The sequence below is a fragment of the Cervus canadensis genome, chromosome 24 (assembly GCF_019320065.1).
Source record: "Cervus canadensis isolate Bull #8, Minnesota chromosome 24, ASM1932006v1, whole genome shotgun sequence".
In the NCBI taxonomy this organism is placed as follows: domain Eukaryota; kingdom Metazoa; phylum Chordata; class Mammalia; order Artiodactyla; family Cervidae; genus Cervus; species Cervus canadensis.
In genome coordinates, this window is record NC_057409.1 from 7,671,334 (window position 1) to 7,691,295 (window position 19,962).

At 42.2% G+C, this 19,962-nt stretch overlaps 2 protein-coding genes across 2 annotated transcripts in view; both read left to right on the forward strand.

Moving 5' to 3' along the window:
• Nucleotides 1-1,542: 1,542 nt before the first annotated feature.
• LOC122426093 (H/ACA ribonucleoprotein complex subunit 3-like) lies at nt 1,543-1,737 on the forward strand. Its single transcript, XM_043444726.1, has one exon. The coding sequence runs from the start codon at nt 1,543-1,545 to the stop codon at nt 1,735-1,737; it is 195 nt and encodes a 64-aa protein (XP_043300661.1).
• Nucleotides 1,738-8,033: 6,296 nt separating this feature from the next.
• Nucleotides 8,034-19,962, forward strand: part of CLIC4 (chloride intracellular channel 4) — a 69,531-nt gene continuing 57,602 nt past the window's right edge. The window contains exon 1 of the mRNA XM_043444725.1: nt 8,034-8,329. Coding sequence (XP_043300660.1) covers nt 8,258-8,329 — 72 coding nt within the window. The 5' untranslated portion in view covers nt 8,034-8,257. The remainder of the gene's footprint in view (nt 8,330-19,962) is intronic.

Consider the following 19,962-nt stretch of genomic DNA (forward strand, 5'->3'; position numbering starts at 1 on the left):
AGATCCCCTGGAGGAGAGCGTCAAGATTATTATTATTTTATTATGTCCCAAGCACTGAGCTAGGTATAAGAAAGTATAAATAGGAACTATAGGCATACATGATTTTGTTGTACATCATTGTATTGTGCTTTGTAGATATTGCATTTTCTTACAAATTAAAGGCTTTTGGCAACCTGGCATTGAGCAAGTCTATTGGCACTATTTCTCTAGCACTGTTAATTTATTTAATATACTTATTTTTAAAATGTATTTCACATCTGTAATGTATCAAGTACTCTGCTAAATCATTTGCATGTATTATCTCACTTAATCCTCACAATTACCCTGTGACATTAGTATTCTTATCACCCTTATCTTATACATAAAGAAACTGAGGCTTACAGACTAATTTGCTATTTTTCCCATTGTCAATTTAGTTAGCAAAGAATAAATATTTGAAACCCAGGTCTAGTGTACCAACAGCATTATTTTTACTTACTTACTTTATTTATTTATTTTTTGTTTGTTATTTTTGGTTATGCCATGGGATCTTAGTTCCCCAACCAGGGATCAAACCTGTGCCCTCAGCAGTGAAAGTGTGCAATCCTTCCGCCAGGGAGTTTCCTAACAGCATTATTTCTTTTTTGAATTTTTAATTTTTTTAAACTTCTAATTTTGTGTTGGGTTATAGCCAATTAGCAATGCCATGATGGTTTCAGGTGAGCAGCAAAGGGACTCAGCCATGCATATACTTGTGACCATTCTCCCCCAACCTAGACAGCATATTAAAAAGTAGAGACATCACTTTGTCAACAAAGGTCCGTCTAGTCAAGGCTATGGTTTTTCCAGTAGTCATGTATGGATGTGAGAGTTGGGCTATAAAGAAAGCTGAGCGCTGAACAATTGATGCTTTTGAACTGTGGTGTTGGAGAAGACTCTTGAGAGTCCCTTGGCCTGCAAGGACATCCACCCAGTCCATCGTAAAGGAGATCAGTCCTGGGTGTTCATTGGAAGGACTGATGCTGAAGCTGAAACTCCAATACTTTGGCCACCTGATGCGAAGAGCTGACTCATTTGAAAAGACCCTGATGCTGGGAAAGATTGAAGGCAGGAGGAGAAGGGGATGACAGAGGATGAGATGGTTGGATGGCATCACCGACTCAGTGGACATAGGTTTGGGTGGACTCTGTGAGTTGGTGATGGACAGGGAGGCCTGGTGTGCTTCGGTCCATGAGATCGCAAAGAGTTGGACACAACTGAGTGACTGAACTGAACTGAACTGATTCTCCCCCAAACTCCCCTCCCACCCAGATTGCCATATAACATTGAGCAGGGTTCCGTGTGCTGTACAGTAGAACAGCATTATTTTTCAATTAAAGTATGTATATTATTTTTTTCAGGATAATGCTACTACACACTTAATAGACTACGTACAGTGCAAACATAATTTTTATACGTACTGGGAAGCCAAAAAAATCTGTGTGACTTGCTTTATTAAGATACTGGCTTTATGAGTTAGAGGTAGCTGCAGAGGGAATTGAAAGCTTAGGCTTTGCTGTGGTCATGTTTCTCCAGTATTACTACAGTGGGCAGGGAGACCAGGTCTACACGCTGAAGAAGCCTGACTCTATGGGACAACAGACCCACTGGGCCTATACCGCTCAATTCTCCCTGGACGACAAAAACTCTCAAGATGAAATCACCATCAAGAAATGCTTCAAGGTGCTCATGACCCAGCAACCTCGGCCCGTCCTCTGAGGATCTCTTAAAATCTCATATCCCTTCTGCTGCCTGCTAGCCCCAGGAGACTTTCTGAAACCATGCTCTTCAATCTGTAAGCCTTGAAGTCTTGCTACAACTCTTGCTTCTTGAATCTGGTCTCATCCTTTCCTTTGATCATGCTTGTTGTGAAGCAATTATGGTAGCATCCTCTTTAAAGGGAAGATGTTTGAATCATCTTTTCATACTTTGAATCACTGCTAGGTTATTAAAATGATTTGAAAGAGAAAACAAAAGATACTGGCTTTATTATAGTGGCCTGGAACTGAACTCACGTCTCTAAGGCCTGCCTCTCATGTTTATTAGCATTTAGTATATGCCAGGCAGTGTGTTAATAAGGTTTACATTTATTTACCTGTTTAATCTCCATAATGACTCTGTGAGATAGGTATTGTAATTATCATCATTTTATAAGAGGAAATTGGTATAGAGAGGACTACTTTCTCAAAATTGCACAGCTGGGAAATTTCGCTCAACTAAAGATGGAGATAAAGTTCCTTCTACTCTGAGAATCTCACAGTACACCAAGGAAGAAGACTTTGATATGAACAGTAATAATAGCTAACATTTATTAAATGTTTATAATTAAATGCTTTACATGAATTATCTCATTTAATCCTCAAAGTGACTTTATTAGTTAGGTTCTATTCTAGTCTCTTGTAATGAGGAGGCTTGCTTGAGTTAAGTAACTTATCCAAATGGAGTTCAAAATCAGGCAGTTTGCAAAGAAGCTCACGTTAGTACATGCAATACCACCTAACCTCCTTGATGGATGATGTAGAATCCAGACCAATACATTGGTTCAAGGCAGCTCCTTGGAGCAGGGGAATATTTGAGTTGGGCCTTAAAGGATAGGTAGAACCTTACCCATACCCACTAAGTATACAATGTGGTGAAAAGACAATTGTGGGTTGAACTCTCAGCTCTGCCATCTTCCCAACTGAATGACTTGTGTTTAATCTCCTCCATTCTCTAGTTTCCTTAATTTTAAGTGTGGACAATGAAAATCATTCATCTGAAACACCAGGAGGAATAAAGTTTTTTTTATTTTTTTAAGAGTGCAGTCTCAGTAGTTGTGGCACACACAGGCTTATTTGCCCCAGGGTATGTGGGATCTTCCAGATGTACAAGCTGGATATAGAAAAGGAAGAGATCAAATTGCCAGAATCTTTTGGATCATAGAAAAAGAAAAGGAAGTTCCAGAAAAACATCTACTTCTGCTTCATTGACTATTCAAAAGCCTTTGACTATGTGGATCACAAAAAAAATGTGGAAAATTTTTAAAGAGATGGGAATACCAGGCCACTTTACCTGCCTCCTGAGAAACCTGTATGTGGGTCAAGAAGCAACAGTTAGAACCTTACATGGAACAACTAACTGGTTCCAAACTGAGAAAGGAGTACATCAAGGCTGTACATTTTCACCCTGCAAACTGCTGGGCTGGATGATCACAAGCTGGAATCAAGATTGCTGGGAAAAATATCAACAACCTCAGATATGCAGATGATACCACTTTAATGGCAGAACGCGAAGAGGAACTAAAGAGCCTCTTGATGAAGGTGAAAGCAGAGAGTGAAAAAGCTGGCTTGAAACTCAACATTCAAAAAACTAAGACCATGGGATCTGGGCCCATCACTTCACGGCAAATAGAAGGGGAAAAACTGGACGTGGTGACAGATTTTCTTTTCTTGGTCTCCAAAATCACTGCGGACTGTGACTGCAGCCATGAAATTAAAAGATGCTTAATCCTTGGAAGAAAAGCTATGACCAACCTAGACAGCATATTAGAAAGCAGAGGCGTCACTTTGCCAACAAAGGTCTGTGTAGTCATAGCTATGGTTTTTCCAGTAGTCATGTATAGATGTGAGGGTTGGACCATCAAGAAGGCTGCTGGTGCTGCTGCTAAGTCGCTTCAGTCGTGTCTGACTCTGTGCGACCCCATAGACGGCAGCCCACCAGACTCCCCTGTCCCTGGGATTCTCCAGGCAAGAATACTGGAGTGGGTTGCCATTTCCTTCTCCAAGGCATGGAAGTGAAAAGTGAAAGTGAAGTCTCTCAGTCGTGTCCGACTCTTAGCGACCCCATGGACTGCAGCCTACCAGGCTCCTCTGTCCATGGGATTTTCCAGGCAAGAGTACTAGAGTGGGGTGCCATTGCCTTTTCCCAAGAAAGCTGAGCACTGAAGAAATGATGCTTTCTAATTGTGGTGCTGGAGAAGACTCTGGAGAGTCCCTTGGACTGCAAGGAGATTCAATGAGTCAATTCTCAAGGAAATCAACCCTGAGTATTCATTGGTAGGACTGATGCTGAAGCCAAAGCTCCAAAACTTTGGCCACCTAATGCGAAGAGATGACTCATTGGAAGACCCTGATGCTGGGAAAGAGTGAAGGCAAAAGAAGAAGAAAACAGCAGAGGATAAGATGGTTAGATAGCAACATCAACTCAATGGATATGAATTTGAACAAACTCTGGGAGACAGTGAAGGATAGGGAAGCCTGTAGGCCGTGGAGTCGCAAAGAGTTGGACATGACTTAGGGACAGAACAATGATATGTGGGATCTTAGTTCCCCAACCAGGGATCAAACCCACATTCCCTTCATTGGAAGGCAGATTCTTAACCACTGGACCCCCAGGGAAGTCCCCATGAGGAATAAATGTGATTGGATATAAAAACACTCAGATATCTAGCATGTAGGGAGTTCAGTAGTGGAGATTAAGGACAGATGGGTTTGAGACCAACAGTTCGTTCCTAAGCAGCACCAGGCACCATTGCAAGCATTTAACATGCATTTACTTATCCATAATCCTATTTACTCATTAAAAATCATAACTATTATTTGTTACTATTTTTAGACCCATTTTATAGAGGAGCAAAGGGAACACAGTGAAGTTAAATAAGGTATTCTGAGCCAGCAAACGACAGTGGCAGAACTGGAACCCAGGCAGTCTGACCCAAGAGTCCACGTGCTTAGCACTTCGCTGCCTCAGTGGCAGAGAGTGGGTTTGAGACAGTCAGCTAGAGCAGCACTCCAGAATCAGGACTGGGAAGAGGCACGTGTGCCAGCAGTGGGGGCTTTCTGGAGGTGCCACCTTGCCCCTTGGAAAACCTGACTTCTCATGTAGCAGCAATCACAGACAAACACAAACCACCTGGCCTCTCAGAAGGGGTGAACAAGACCTTCCAAAGGGTACATCAGGGGTACAGGAAACCGTAGCTTAAACAAGGCACATACACCCATTCCATAAGTTCTTACTGTGTATTATGAATTGTTGTATGAGCTGGGAATATCAGCCATAACCAAAAATCAAACAAAAAGTTCTGCCCTCATAGAATTGATGTTTAGTGGCAGGAGAGAGACAATAAGCAAATAAACAAGTAAAATGTATTTCAGAGGGTGATAAGTGTTATGGAGAGAAATAAAGTGGAGAGTAGAATGAGGTTGAACCACTTGCAATGTTGAGTAGGATGGTATTGGGGGAGATTTCCCTGAGAAAGAGGTATGTGAGCAAAGACCTGAAGGAGGCAAGGGAATGGGAATTGCAGGAATCCTGGGGGGAAGAATGTTCCTCTGGGGGAGGAATGTTCCATAGAAGGAGAAGAGCAAGTGCAAAGGCCCTGAGGCAAGAGGGCATTTGGCACATTCAAAGAATAGCAAGGAAGCAGGTGTGCCTGGGATAGAGAGCAAAGGGGAGAGGAATAAGAGATGAGGTCAGAAGCGGGTGGGGGTGGAGGAGGGAGGAGAACACATCTCTACCTGTCTTCAAGATCTGTGTGTGTGTGTTATAAAAGCAAAACAATACAGAATGTAAAACATGCATGCATTTCAATACTCGAATATGAGACTTAAATGCAATATGCTTGTGGACCCTCCCCCACATACACGTCCTGGTTCTCTCCCTTTCTACCTCTCCCTGGACTGGCTCTGCCCATTCATGCAAGCCACATGGTGGTGGAAATTGGGAAATGTAGGTATAAGTGACTGTGATCAGATTTCTAAGCACAGGCTCTGGGTCTCAGCCTGAGATCATCACTGCCTCAAGGTTCTGTTGGGGAGGATGTCAGTGGCTTCCTCTCAGTTAGGATCTGCCTCAATAAGGCCTAAAAACTCCTGGTTGGCTCATCCCTCCACGCCTTGGTCACTTTCATGTCCTCGGCCGAGAGGCCAGTATGGGGCTGTCAGCAGACACTCACCACAGCTAACAGTGACTGATTCAAGCTGAATTTGATGACCTTCAGGCAATCTTTGGAAAAGAGAACTGCCTGGAAATACTCCTTTGCCTCAGGGCCAGTCTGGGGTCATCTTGGAGTTACCATTTGATTGTTTTGGACCTGGATCTGCTTTGAACTGGTTCACCATTTTGGTTCCTTTTCAGGCCGGTAGAGACTGGAAGCAAACTTTGGTTCACTTTCTGACTCTATGAAGAACTAACACTAGGTTCAGTTGGCACTTCAGTTTTTGTTTTGTTTTTGTTTCTTTTTTTTTTTTGGTTTGGGTTCCCATCTCGGGGACAGCCTCCTAGCATTTACTTCTTTTCAACAAATGGGCTGGTCTCACAGAGTTGAGTATGATGCCATCCTTGCCTGCAGGGGTGGACAAGGACAGTAGGAGGCCTAGAGTAGCGATAATAGCTATCACTGACTAAGCAGGAGGTGAGGTAAGGAAGGCCCAGTAACAGCCCCACTCCCATCTAGAGAATGAAACTGAGACTTAGGGAGTTGGGGCTTCCCAGGTGGCTCAGTGGTAAAATAATCTGCCTACCAATGCTGATTTGATCCCTGTGTCGAGAAGATCCCCTGGAGGAGGAAATGGCAACCCACTCCAGTATTCTTGCCTGGAGAATCCCACGGACAGAGGCGCCTGGCAGGCTACAGTTCATGGGGTCGCAAACTGAGTGACTGAACAGGCAGGGATTGAAGGATCTTGCAGTTTCAGGGCTTAGGCTGACTCTAGATCATGTGCTCCTAACCCCTGGGGTAGGATGTTTCTTTAACAGAGTTCCTGCAAGAGAATTTGAGCAACACGCTATGGACTGGGAGAGGGAGGAGCTGCAGGTTTCACTATATTTTCACACACACGTTCAGTTTGTTAAAACATTCTGACAAGTGCTATGCTCTGAGGATGTGGAGAGATAAACCTCAGTCTGATCCTCTCAGGACTCAGCCTTCAAGTTAAGCTAGGAGGTGGGGAGGAGTAGCTGAGTCATGTGTTACCGAAAGTTAGAAGAGGGGACAAGTAACTGTTTCCAGAGGGGATGACACTTGCCCCAGGCGTTCATCAGTCACAAAACCAGACCGGTGCTTACCTCCTGCCTGACTCAAAAGTATACGGCCACTGTCCTCAAGGACTTCAAATCCCAGTAGAATTTTTCCAGTTTGAAGACCACCGCATCAAAAAAGTCCCGGTGCTTGTTAAAATGGCAATTTGTCCCTTCCCCTCCGGAGGAGAATCAGAGAATTGGGTAAAGCAGGTCTGGGAGTAGCACCCAGGTGATTCTGGTACACACTTCAGGTTTGCCAGGTGGACGGGGAAAGGAAATCACTTCAGGGAAGAGGAACCCTATGGATTAATGGCTTGAGAGTCCTTCGTAGCCTCGGGCAAAGGCGTTCAGTTCCAGACCTTAGGCTCTCCGAGGATAGGGATCACGGTCCGTGCTGTTTACTGCGGGGGGGTGGGGGGGTAGGCACACTGTAGGGCCTGATAAATATTTGTTAATAAGCTGGCTCCCAAGACAGAAGTGACGGGAGAGTCAAAAGGGAAAACGGAGAAGTCAGAGAGGAAGGATAAAACAGTGCTTCTAAGGGGATGAAAACTTTCTCCGAAGAGGCAGAAGGGAGCTCTGCCTAACTGAGGGTGTTGGGGGGAGGCGACTGCTGAGGGAAAGGGGGACGACTCCCGGTGGGCTGCAGCAGAGGGGAGAGGGCGGGAGATGTCTTCTCACTTCTCCAGGCCGGCCGAAGGCTGAGGTCACCTGGCGCAGCGCCAACAGCAGCTGCGAGGACGCGCCCGCGCTTCGGCGGGAGGCGGTGTCAGGCGCTGGTCCGCGGGGGACTTTCCCCTCCGCCCCACCTCGGGAGGCGAGGCTCGGAGTCCCGCCCTCCGCTCGCCCAAGCCCAGGCTTCTCTTGGTCCCCACCGGCGCCACGCCCCTGAGCCGAGGTCAAGCCGCCTCAACAGCCTCCAGGGGCCGGAGCCATCCTTCAGCCGCCAACCCCCCGCCCCACCTCAACACCCACTCGGCCGAGGCCACGCCCCCAGCCGAGACCCCGCCCCCTGCGCCCCGCCTCCGCGACTTGAAGGGGCCGGGGCTGCGGCCGCCTCAGAGTCGCGCGCGCGGGGCGTGGGGCGGTGCTGAGGCGACGAGCCTGAGGCACGGAGGCTGAGGCGAGCTAGACGCCAGGACAGTCCAGGGTGCTGCAGCGCGGCGGGAGCCCGTAGCCAGAGCAGTCCCGGAGCAGAAACAGCCGCCGCCGCCGTCCGCGGAGTCCAGCCGAACCGGCCATGGCGTTGTCGATGCCGCTGAACGGGTTGAAGGAGGAGGACAAAGAGCCCATCATCGAGCTTTTCGTCAAGGTGAGCGCTCGCCGCCGTCCCGTCCTCCCAGAGCCGACAACCCCCCGCCCGCCGGGACGCAGGGGGCGGCGGCCCTTGGGCGCTCCTCAGCCGCGGCGCCCCCACGCGGCGCAGGGCAAGCGGGTTGGAGGGGAGCTTTGCTCCCGCGCCCCCGGCCCATTGTCTTGGGCCCACCCGCGCCTTCCCGCCGCCGAGGCCGGTCGAGGGAGCCGGGGTGGGACCGGGACCCCAGAAAGCCAGCACTGCGGGGCGGGGAGGGAGGGCGGGCACCGCCTCCAGCCGCGGGGACCCCGGCGGATGCCTCACCATCGTCCCGCGTCCGGGTGGGGCGAGCTTCTCCCTCCACCCCCGCCGCCACCCCGGGGCCCCGGAGGCCCCAATTCCTGGGACCGGGACCGGGGCGGGGGTGGGTCCTGTCACCCCTCTCTTCCCAAGCCACCGCCGGGGCGCCCGACCCCACCCCACCTCAGCCCTCGGCTCTCGACCCAAGTCCACTCCCAGCCCGGAAGGTGAAGCCTCAGCGCCGTCGTGAGCTGAACTTGCTTGAATACTTTCTGAAAGAGCGTGTCACTCCCGGCTGTAGGAAACTGTAACTTTAATTTTCGATTCCATCTGAAAAAATGTTTTAAAAAGAGCAGACGTTCCTGGGCCTCCGGAAAAGACCGAGATTCCCCACTTAGGTTTTCCTGTCTTAGGTATTTTACCACCATCTGGTTTCTTGTTTCTCAAGCGCGAGTGTTTTGTATGATGCAACATTTTGGCTGCTCCCCTCGGTGTTGCTGCCTCGGGAAAGATTATGTGCCCTTTTGTTTTGAAAGAAAAACTGATGAGGAAAGAATTCGTAACTTGTTTGGGCTTTAAAGGGTTGATTTTTTACCCCTTCTTGTCTCTTCAGTTTTTGTATCTTGGAACTACCATGTTTGTTGACAAGTACTACCTCTAGCCCTTTACTTTTTTCTTCAGTATTTTTCGTTTTCGCAAAGGAGATAGATAGAAGTTATGAACATCTGGATCCAACTGCCTCTCTCAAAACTTCTTTAAAATCCTCGAGATTTTCTTTCTTAGTCACTTACTTAAGCCAGCTCTCAGATTTAAGCTCTTAGTTGGAGAATTTAACAGAAATCCAGAACAACTTTGTTCTTTATTTCCTGAGTTTTTCTTCTAAAGTACAGAAGACATTTAGGGGTGTGTTTGAGACATGGAAGGAAGAAATGCTCTGAAAATGATGGGAACAGTGTTTTAAGATTTCTTTCAGTTATCAGTTTTAGAAGCAGTTTGATTCAGGGAGCTGAAACAGCAGACAGGTATAGAACCCGCAGAGTATCTTCAAAGAGTCTCAGTTATTTATAGTGGCAAATATAGTACTTTGAGGTGCAGAGAATGTAGGAAGAAATCTGAAATAAGAAAAAGGAAGAGGCCTGGAAGGCAGCATGGAGAAGGGAGAGGGGTGGGTCAGAGAGAAGTATTCAAAAAATTTCACTGAGCCAAGGAATAGGAAGGAATTTCCATAAATTCAAAAACAATGTATCTACTGAAAACCAAAAAAAAAAAAAAATGTTACTTAAACATATTACTTTAGAAGTATCATTAAATTTACAGTCAGATAAAGGTGCTATCAATAGTGGCCTTTCAGCTTTGTACTGGAGGTCTAGCCAATACAATAAGACAAGAAAAAGAAATAAAGGATATGAATTACAGGTAAGGAGATCAGTGCTTAATTCCCTATTGCTATTAATTTAACTCTTCAGTTAGGAGAGAGATGTGGTGCCTTGTTTCTAAGACTTGAGTCACTTGTATACATCCCTTCTTAATTTTCTGTATATTTCTTGAATTGGTCTTACTTACTAAATCCAGCTCACTTTTTAAAAAGCATAAACACATTGCCCTAAGCAATAATGCTTGTGAAACTGGATTAGGTGTGGTGATTATATTTCTTATGTGCATAACTATCAAAATAAATGTTTGTGAGCCATTTAAAAGCATCCTGCTTATCAATAGTTGTAAGAACCAGGTTCAAGTCATAGTTCTGTGTTCACTGGCTAGTTTAACCTGGGCAGGTTATTTTCCCTCTCTGAGACTTGTTTTCCTTTTTATGAAGTAAGAGGTGAAATGTTTTCTGCTGCCCCATGATTCTGCATAGGCAAAACTTTGTACTGATATAAATCAGGATAGCTGTTTCAAAGAGGGAAAAGGGGACAGTTAAGTTGTGGTAAAGAGTATTCTTGATTACCAAAATCTATGTGTGGGAAATGCCAGTGGGGAAAATATTCTTGTAAATAAAATTATTTTGAGAGCAGCAAAGGGGTGGCGACTGGTTGTCCAGTGTGGTGTATTAAACATCTGAGTTTGTAGCAGGAAACTGTTACCTACACCTAAAGGAAATGAGTATAAACATGCTACCTGTTTAGGTAGCATTAAATTTTATGGAAATAGGCTAGGACCTTACAAGCTAGTGTGACTAGACTCACTGCTACATTTTTTTTCCCTTGTGAGTGTTGTTTTTGGAGTTGTCTGTTCATGAGCCCAGTGAACTCTCATGGCCTATGTAACAGCAGTGCTCCATTTTTGTTTGTTTACCCCAGCATGTACAGGATGGGGGGTACCCTCCCAACAGTAAAAGAGGCCTACAAAGGCAGTCATCCTCAAGAGTTAGGATGCTCTCTTTTTCCTACTCTGAGGGGCCTGGTATGGATTTTGATACATTAGTCCTACTTGGGGACCACTGATTAGTAAGGTGAAGTTCAAGCCCTTTAGCAAGGTCATAAAGTCTCTTATCTTCTGCCAGGTTTCTAATCCAATTTGTCCACTTACTAATTGTGAGTCCCAGACACATTGCTTAAACCTCTCTATGGCTCATCTGCATAGGTGAGATATTAATAGACCAACTTCATGGGATTAAATTAGTTAATAGATATGGTGGTAATAAGCTTAGAACAATGCCTAGTTCTAAGATACTAGAAGTAAGTAAATAAGTAAATAAATGCTAGTAGTGTGTCATTTTGTATACACTTATTTGTATATACATCTTCCCTACTTGAAAGGCAGTAAGTTTCTTGATGGTAAGGTCTGTGTATTGTTCTGAGTGAGTACCTAGGATGGTACCAAATAGTTGGAATGAGATTGTTTCCTTTCTGAGCATTTTGGTGTTGATATATGTGTCTGACATGCTTTGGAATTGAGGGCTACTTACTTTTTAGATCCTGATGGTCTGTGTCTCAAACCTTGGTCCTTCATTTGTTTAACTTTGCTTACCCTCCAGCCTCCAAAGCTGTGTGGTTTTATCTATTTTCCCTTCCATTTTTGGTACTTCTAGTATGTTCATGTATCTGCCATATATTTTCCACCAGTATTTCTTCTTTGTTACATTTAGAATTTGAAAACCCAGATTTCTATATGGGGTAAAAGTAAATACTGTGTTGAACAACAAAATGAGAGAAGTTGAGAAGAGTCTGAATCTTTGGATTTTTCCTTTGCTTCTATATCCCTAACTCCTATTGATTCCCCTGCTGCCCTCCGGCCCCACCCCCTGCTAGAATCTTTGGTATGATGTGATGGTGTTTCTGATCTTGGGGAGGAGGATTCCCTTTGCAGAGTTTACTTTTATTGGCTGGAATGTAAAGTCGTTGGTGTTGCCATTTTGAACTGGGACACTCACTGTTGGCTGTCATTCCTAAACTGCTAGAATTGGAGTGGTGTAAAAAGTTAATCTGGTGCAGAGTGGCTTAATACACAAGAATGATTGTTTCTTTGAGGTATCTGGCAGAATTTTTAATGTGCGTGAACCCTGACTGCTTGGAGCCCGACTGCATGGCTTGAATCTGGCTTCTAGAAGTGTCAGGGAAGTTTCTTAAGTTCTTAGTACCTCAGTTTCTTGACCTCTAATATTGAGATGATGATAACAGCACAATTTTATGGGGTTGCTGATGGGATTAATTGGTGATCTTTGTGTATTAATTAGGCTAATCTAAGCTTCTGTAATAAGTACTGTTATCTACCCCAAACAGTGGTTCAAACAAAATGGAAGTTAATTTCCTTTCTCACCTGGCAACCCAGGCAGGGTATTCTCAATGTTGATGGCTTTCCTCCTTAGAGTCATTTAGGGACCAAAGCCTTTTCAGCTTCTTTTCCCACCAGCCCCCATGGCATTGTTCTCTCAGTTGGCCGAGCTGGTAACAGAAATACTGGTTGCAGCAGTTGGTGAAGAGTATGGAGGAGGCTCATCATAAGGGCACCAGCCTAGAACTTCTACCTGTCACTTCCTTTCATTCTCCACTGGGGAGAACTATAATCACATGATTCCATCTAACTGCAAGGAATGCTGGGAAATATGATCCAGCCATATATCATCCTATGTAAAGTATTAGGAATAGTGCTTGGCACACAGTAGAACAGTGGACACCTATTTTCGTTCTTGATAATATATTTTTCTTCTTTTTTTGGCTGTGTTGTGTGGCTTCGTAGGATCTTATTTCCCACCAGGGATTAAACCCAGGCCATCGGCAGTGAAAGTAGAGTCCTAACCACTGGATTTCCAGGAAATTCCCAATAGTGTATTATTCATAAGTACGAGCTTCATTAATTGGATTCAGGGGATTTCGTAAATCCTTAAAATTACATCTAAAATTCTATATGAATCTCTTTTTCTTGGAATTAGGAGCCATTGTTCTAAAAAGTATATGGTGGCATTCTGATTGTTGAGTATTAATTCATATAAGAAAGATATAGAAGAAAAGTTTGACCTAGATGATCCCTAAAGTCACTTCCATTTGTTATCTGTGATTTAAAGCATTTATTGGAAAGAAGTAAGTGACTAAAACTGAGTTAGGTGTTAAGGGAAATATAAGAAATTATTAAACATTTTCTGTTTTTAGGTTTATAAATTTTATTGGAAAGAAAACAACAATACAGGGTAGTACATGCTTAACGAGTCAACTGTGGTTCACATTAAGTTGGGCCAGGACAGATGGGTAAAGGCAGAGAAGTAAGCTTTGACTTGACTTTGAAAAAATAGCTATCGTAAGGGAATTGGGAATAGCCAAGAATGGGAATGTTAGGGGTGTGTGTGTGTGTGTGTGTGTGTGTTTTATAATTTTATTTATTTATTTTGGCTGTGCTAGATCTTTGTTGCTGCGAGGGCTTTTCTCTTCTTGCTGTGTGCGAACTTCTTATTTCGGTGAAGGCTTCTCTTATTGCAGAGCACAGGTTCTAGGACATGCAGCCTTCAGTAGTTGCAACTCCCATCCTCAAGAGCACAGGCTCAATAGTCGTGGGATAGGGACTTAATTGCTCTGCATCATGTGGGATCGACCTTGGACCAACCCAAGTCTCCTGCATTGACAGGTGGATTCTTTACCACTGAGCCACCAGGGAAGCCCTGGGAATGTTAGTTTTGACATCACTTGTAAACATTATGCAGGAAACAGTAGATAGATGATACTTTCAGAAGAAGAAGGAACCAGCAATGTTTCAAACCCATAGTGCCAGGGAGACAAGTTATTTAAAAGTTGAGAATGAGACTTTCAAAACCTAAGTCTGAGTCTCATTGTTTTCCCAATACTTCTCTACTTTTTGGATTGCTGTCTATTCATCAGCTTCTCATCTGCATTTGGAGAGGTGCAAATGGATTATGGGCAGGCTTGAAGCTATCTTTTTTTTATTGTATAAAGTGGGAGTTCTTTATGTTTTGTTTTGAGGGCAGGCTTTTTTTTTTAAACACAGACAAATGAAATTAATTTTCTATAGGCAGTGATGCTGAGAACTTTGTTTTAATAACTGAACAAAAACTAACCCAACATCAAGACAGTGTTACCTTGGATGAATTGCTTTGACATTTATTTGAGGTTTTCAGAGGGGAAAATTCAGGAGATAGAAATGAATGTAAAAATGTGAAGTTAATGGCAGCTCTGTTTTGTTATGTTTTGTCTAAGCTGTTCCTGAAGACTTAACAGTGCAATTCTTGGCAAAGGCCAAGGTGATAACTTGATTAAATGTAAAATTCTGAGAGAAAGGGGCCCCAAATGGGTAACAGATGGGAGGATTCTGAGACAAGGTGACTGAAAACATGAAAAGTCTAACATGAAGGAAGGAGATTGATGGGAGGGATAAATTATGAGGTAGAGGTTAACACATACACACTACTATATATAAAGTAGATAACCAACAAGGATCTACTCTATAGCACAGGGACCTATACTCAATATTTTGTAACACCCGTAAAGAAAAAGAATCTGAGAAAGAGACTGTGTGTATATAACTGAAGCACTGTTCTGTACACCTGAAACACAACATTCTAAGTCAACTGTACGTCAATTAAAGAAATTCTAATGGTATGAATAATAATAGGAAAGAGCAATGCGGAGGACCTGGCTGTCACTAAAAGTTAGAGTTGGTTTGGAAGGGTGCTTACAGAGATTCCTGAAAGCCAGTAAAATGATGGTGAGCAAGACTTTCCCATTTCCTGTTTCATTGGCAGTGTGGAACCTCAGTGTTCTTATGTCTCCTGACTAGGGAATTAGTGAGTCCATAAAAGGGAAATTTGTTAGCCAGGCTGAAGAGTGTGATTAAGGCAGATTTCAATCAAGTAGGGGAGTAAGTTAAGATGGGTTTGTCCACTGTATAGGATTTTGTAGAAAATGGAAAGGGAGTTTCTGAAGGAAAGTAACATTAAGGTCATGGATGCAAACTGTCCAAGTTTGATTTACTAGAAATCTAAATTTAATTCAGAGATCAGTTTGTGAATTCTTTTAGAAGTTTTAATCCTTGTCTTTTTGGTAACTTGACTTTATCCCTCAGTACTCAGTACCAAGAAATGGTATACAGAATATCAATTAGCCTTATTTGATTTGTTATTTTCCTTTATTTAAAATATAAAACCAGGAAACTATATTAGTATAAATTGATGAAAATAACAACTTAATGTAGATAAATGAGACTATATTTGAAAGGTGTGCCAAAGATGGTCTAGGAGTATTTTATATTTTAATATTTTGAAGAAGTAGTAATATTAGAATCAGGGCCAGGTATTGACCCTCAGAGCATATATTTTGTTTTATAGATTTTTTTTTTGTTGCTTTGCTTAGAGCTGAAATACAGTATGACTCTGGGCAAGAGGTATAACAGTTTTACTTTTTTTGTAATAAAATTATTACTTCCAACTTTACAGGTGAAATAATTTATTTTTATGGAAATAATTAAGTTTTCATTATAATAGAATTGTAAAAATATCAATCATCTGTAATAATTTAAGTATTAAATTTTACCATCATGTAGCATAGCTATTTATTTGTATGTGTGAGAGAAGGAAAAAGGAGAATCTGAATAAATATTAGAGACTACAAAAGCAATTAGCTGAAAGTTGAAGTAATTAAGAACTTTTAAGAATATGTGAGTTCTGTGTATGTTTCCTTAGTTAACAACCTGTTGCTTTATTATGGCGGTAGAGACCAGGTGGTAGATTGCTAGAGTGAAAGTTCATTAAAAGCTAAAGATGACCCAATTAGTCTGCTGTGCTGTTTAGGAAAATGGAAGAGTGGTAGCTATGAGCCAGACTACATAGACTAATTGAGAGAAAAGAAGACAGACTTAAATGAAGTTTTGGCCTTGAATATACATATGCCCTAGACTTAACTGAAAAATTTGCAGAGGTATAAACTTATGAAGAGTATGAAGTTTTGTATTATTTGATTCTGTAGGTTACAGAATATATTAGTTAACATGTGAAATGAAAGACTCTTAGTCGTGTTCGACTCTTTGTGACCCCATGGTCTATACAGTCCATGGAATTCTTCTGGCCAGAATACTGGGGTGGGTAGCCTTTCCCTTTTCCAGGGAATCTTCCCAACCCAGGGATTGAACCTAGGTCTCCCGCAGCGCCGGCAGATTCTTTACCAGCTGAGCCACAAACGAAGCCCAAGAATACTGGAGTGGGTGGCCTATCTCGTCTCCAGCGGATCTTCCTGACCCAGGAATTGAACTGGGATCTCATGCATTGCAGGTGGATTTTTTACCAACTGAGCTATCAGGGAAGTCCATATTCGTTAACATAGGGATCTAAATTTTTGATTTATAGGTATTGAGGGCTTGTTGATCTTCATTAAATCAAGTAAAAACTAACGCTAGCCATCAATAACATAGACTTTACTGACATTTTTACTTTTCAGCAGGACCCTTGATTGCAAAGGTATCTAAAAAAAAATGACTCAGCATCAGTGGTATCTAACCTTAGTCTGTTTTAGTTTAAATATTGGCCCTAAATTTGAAAAATAATGTCAGTTTTCTTCTGCTTCCTAGTATATTCATCTGTACGTATTATGCTTTTAAAAAAATGTTTCTAAAAAAAAATGTTTCTTTCTAGTTATAAACCAACAGTTATTTACTGTAGACAACCTGGAAAACACAGAAAAGCATCATAAAATAAAATTACTTTTGTCTGTCTTTTCTTAAAGTGACTACTGTTGCTATTTTGTTATATGTTCTAATCTTATTCAGAAACTTGCATGAATTATTGGTGACAGTTTATGTATAATGTTTTAATGTTCTTCATGCAGAATACTTGGAAGAATGAACAGTAAAACCCAATCTAAAGTAACATATACTGAGTTAAGTGAGTTGGTTTAAAGAAAATTAACTTCATTTAAGTTTAACCAGAGAAACTCAGATTGAATTTGGATTTATTTTCCTAATGGCACTAAAAGAACATTTACCCTGTTTGATCTTTGCAGGAAGAAGGGAAGCTTTTATGTTGTGAAATCTGCCAACACGTATAATTGCTCTTAGTGTAGATATTGTTTAAATGGTTTGAAGGTAGGCCTTCCTCTGTGCTTTTTGGGATATCCATTTTGAAAACTCTTTTTTTTTTTTTTTTTTAGGTATTTCCCCCCTCAAGTTCTATCTATTAATAGTAGGTTGAGGTATGCCCATTTTATAGTTGGAGGATATAAGATGCAGTCTTTGTTTAGGAACAGTCAAGCACAGTATAGGGATCATAATAGAAGCAAACATTGAATACTTTCCATGCACCAAGTGCTAGAGAGATAAAGGAATAAGAACAGTTTCCTTTGTCTTCAAGGAACTCGCAAAACAGTTTAATGGACAAGGGTGAGTAAATGAGCCGTGTTTGATGATGTCATTTTCCATATAATACAGTGACTTTTTGTCTCATGTGCTTTTTAAAATCCAGTTGAATTAAGGTCTTAAGACACAATTTATGTGGCAACCTAAATGACATAATTGACTTAAGAGATGAGTGAAATATTTATGTTGTATTCTAACAGATGAAGGGTAGTTGGTATTACTGAATCTACCAGGTATTGTATATTATTAGTTTGAAGAAACTTTTATCCTTTCCTTCAATAATTGTGTTATATTCTGTGATTTTTGCCTAAAATAAAACTGATACTTTAGTCATAAATTTTAAAAGGATCCTCCTTTCTCTAGCTGTTTATTGAATTAGATACAAACTCCATGATCTAGCATTTGTAGTCTTTCAGATCATGATCCCAACGTGTTTTCAGTCTTATCCCCCCACTGCAGCTGCAGATATATGTCATGTTCTAGCTAGATTGGTCCTCAACATGCCCTGTACTTCTCTGCCTTCATGGAAGATTTTTGCTCTTGTTTCTTTCATCTGAAATATGCTAGCCTCTCCCCCTACCTCCAGTTTCTGCCTGCTGGAATAATATTTGTTATTTTTTCAATCAGTCATTTAACAAGTAACTGTGATACTGTTCTGTGGACTTGGATATACCAAAGAACATTATGGCATTCATATTCAGTTGAGGGAGGCATGTAGTGAATGTATGTCTACTAGTGATAAGTGCTGTGAAGAAAACTGAAGTGTAGGGTAAGGAGCATGGAGAATGATAGCGGTGTTCTTTCTGATTTAACGGGACATTGAATAGAATCTTTAGCTCTGCAGAAAGTAGCAAATAGGGAGGGGAGGGCAGAAGCAAGGAGACTAAGTAGTGGACTGTCTATAATTAAGGCAAGAAATGGTGGTGGCTTGGGCTAAGGTGAGAAGTAGTCTAGTTCTGGATATATTTCTAAGATGGAGGTCACAGGATTTCCTAATAGATTGGATGAGGAATTTGAGAGAAGGAGAAGTCGAAGATGATACTGAGATTTTTTTTTTTTTGATAACTAGAATGATGGAGTTGCTATTAGCCAAGATGGGAAATGCTTTGGGAAGGGCTAGTTCTGATGGAGAGATCAGGAATTTTGTTTTTGATATGTTAAATTTGAATATTTTAAGACCTCATAGAACCTGTTGTCTAGTGAAAGAGGCTTCTGTTAAAGAAATACACAGATATGGTATATAATTACGTTAAGGACAAGAACAGGGTATCTGAGAAAGAATGACAGGAAACCAATTTAGATGGAAGCTTAATGGGAGCTTCTCTGAGAAAACGACTTGTAGGATGAATAGTAATTAGGGGAAGAATGAGAGGAAGATCATTCTAGGCTGGAGGAACTGGCATATGTAAAGGCTGGAAATACTCAATGGAGGTATTCAACAAATTGAGACTGTGTTTGGAATAGAGAGAACAAGACTGAGGTGCAGAGTGAGCAATAGGCAGGCCACGTCATGGAGGTCCTTGTGTGTCATGTGGGTTTTCTCCTTAGTAAAACGGCAGTGTCATGGTTTAGTCTGTGTTTTAGGGTGAGTAGTCTAGCCATTCTGTGGCAAGAGTGGAAGCAGGGAACACTACTTGCAGGCTGTTGTGATGGACAAAGATGGTGGTGGTGGTGGCTTGAATTAGGATGGCGATGGTGAGAATAGAATGGATTTGAGATAAATTTTGGAAGTGGAGTACATAAGAAGATGCTGAAGAAGGAGTTCTGTGAGATGACGGGGGCATCTTAGTAGAATCACTGGTTGATAGTGGTCCCTTTTATGAGAAGGAGAAGGAGCAGTGTTCAGGTTTTGACTTGTTGAGTTTGAGATGACTGAGATGTCAAGCGGACATTTCTAGTAGAAAGTTGGATGTACAGACCCAGTGCTCGGAAAGAAGTCTCAGGAGGGTAGGGAAATTTGGGACGTGTGTGTGTGTGTGTGTGTACATACTTTATTTGTTTATGTGGTGTTTAAAGTGTGTGAGGTCATTCTGTAAATGAGTGAAGAGTAGGAAAAATGCTCAGGACCAAATTCCTGGGAGCTCATAACACTGAAGGGTTGTGTAATAAAGAATCTGGAAAAGGGGAAGTAGGAGGAGTTGCAATCAAGCGATAGTGGGAAGAGGAAGGTGATAAGAGCAAGGTACCAAGGAAACTAGAAATTTTTAAGGAGGGAGCAATTGGTTGTGTCAAGTAAAAGTTGGGTGTTCTGTTTGATTTATCAGTCTGAAAGTCATGGGTAACCTTAGTAGTAACGGCTTTGATGAAGAGGTGGTGGGGAAGCTATAGCAGAGCTAGAAGAGTGAAGAGGAAGTGAGAGAGTGGGCTCAATGAGTAAGTAAAGCCAAACTCTAACAAGAACCTTGGCTGTGTCAAAGAGACAGGTTGGTAGGTAGAAGGGGATACATGTCAAGGGAAGGGCTTTTTAAAAAAGTTCAGCTGTAAGAGCTTTATTGTAGGAAGGAAAACTTACAACATCATCTTAGAGATGAAAATAGTTCTCATGAGAATCATGATAATTC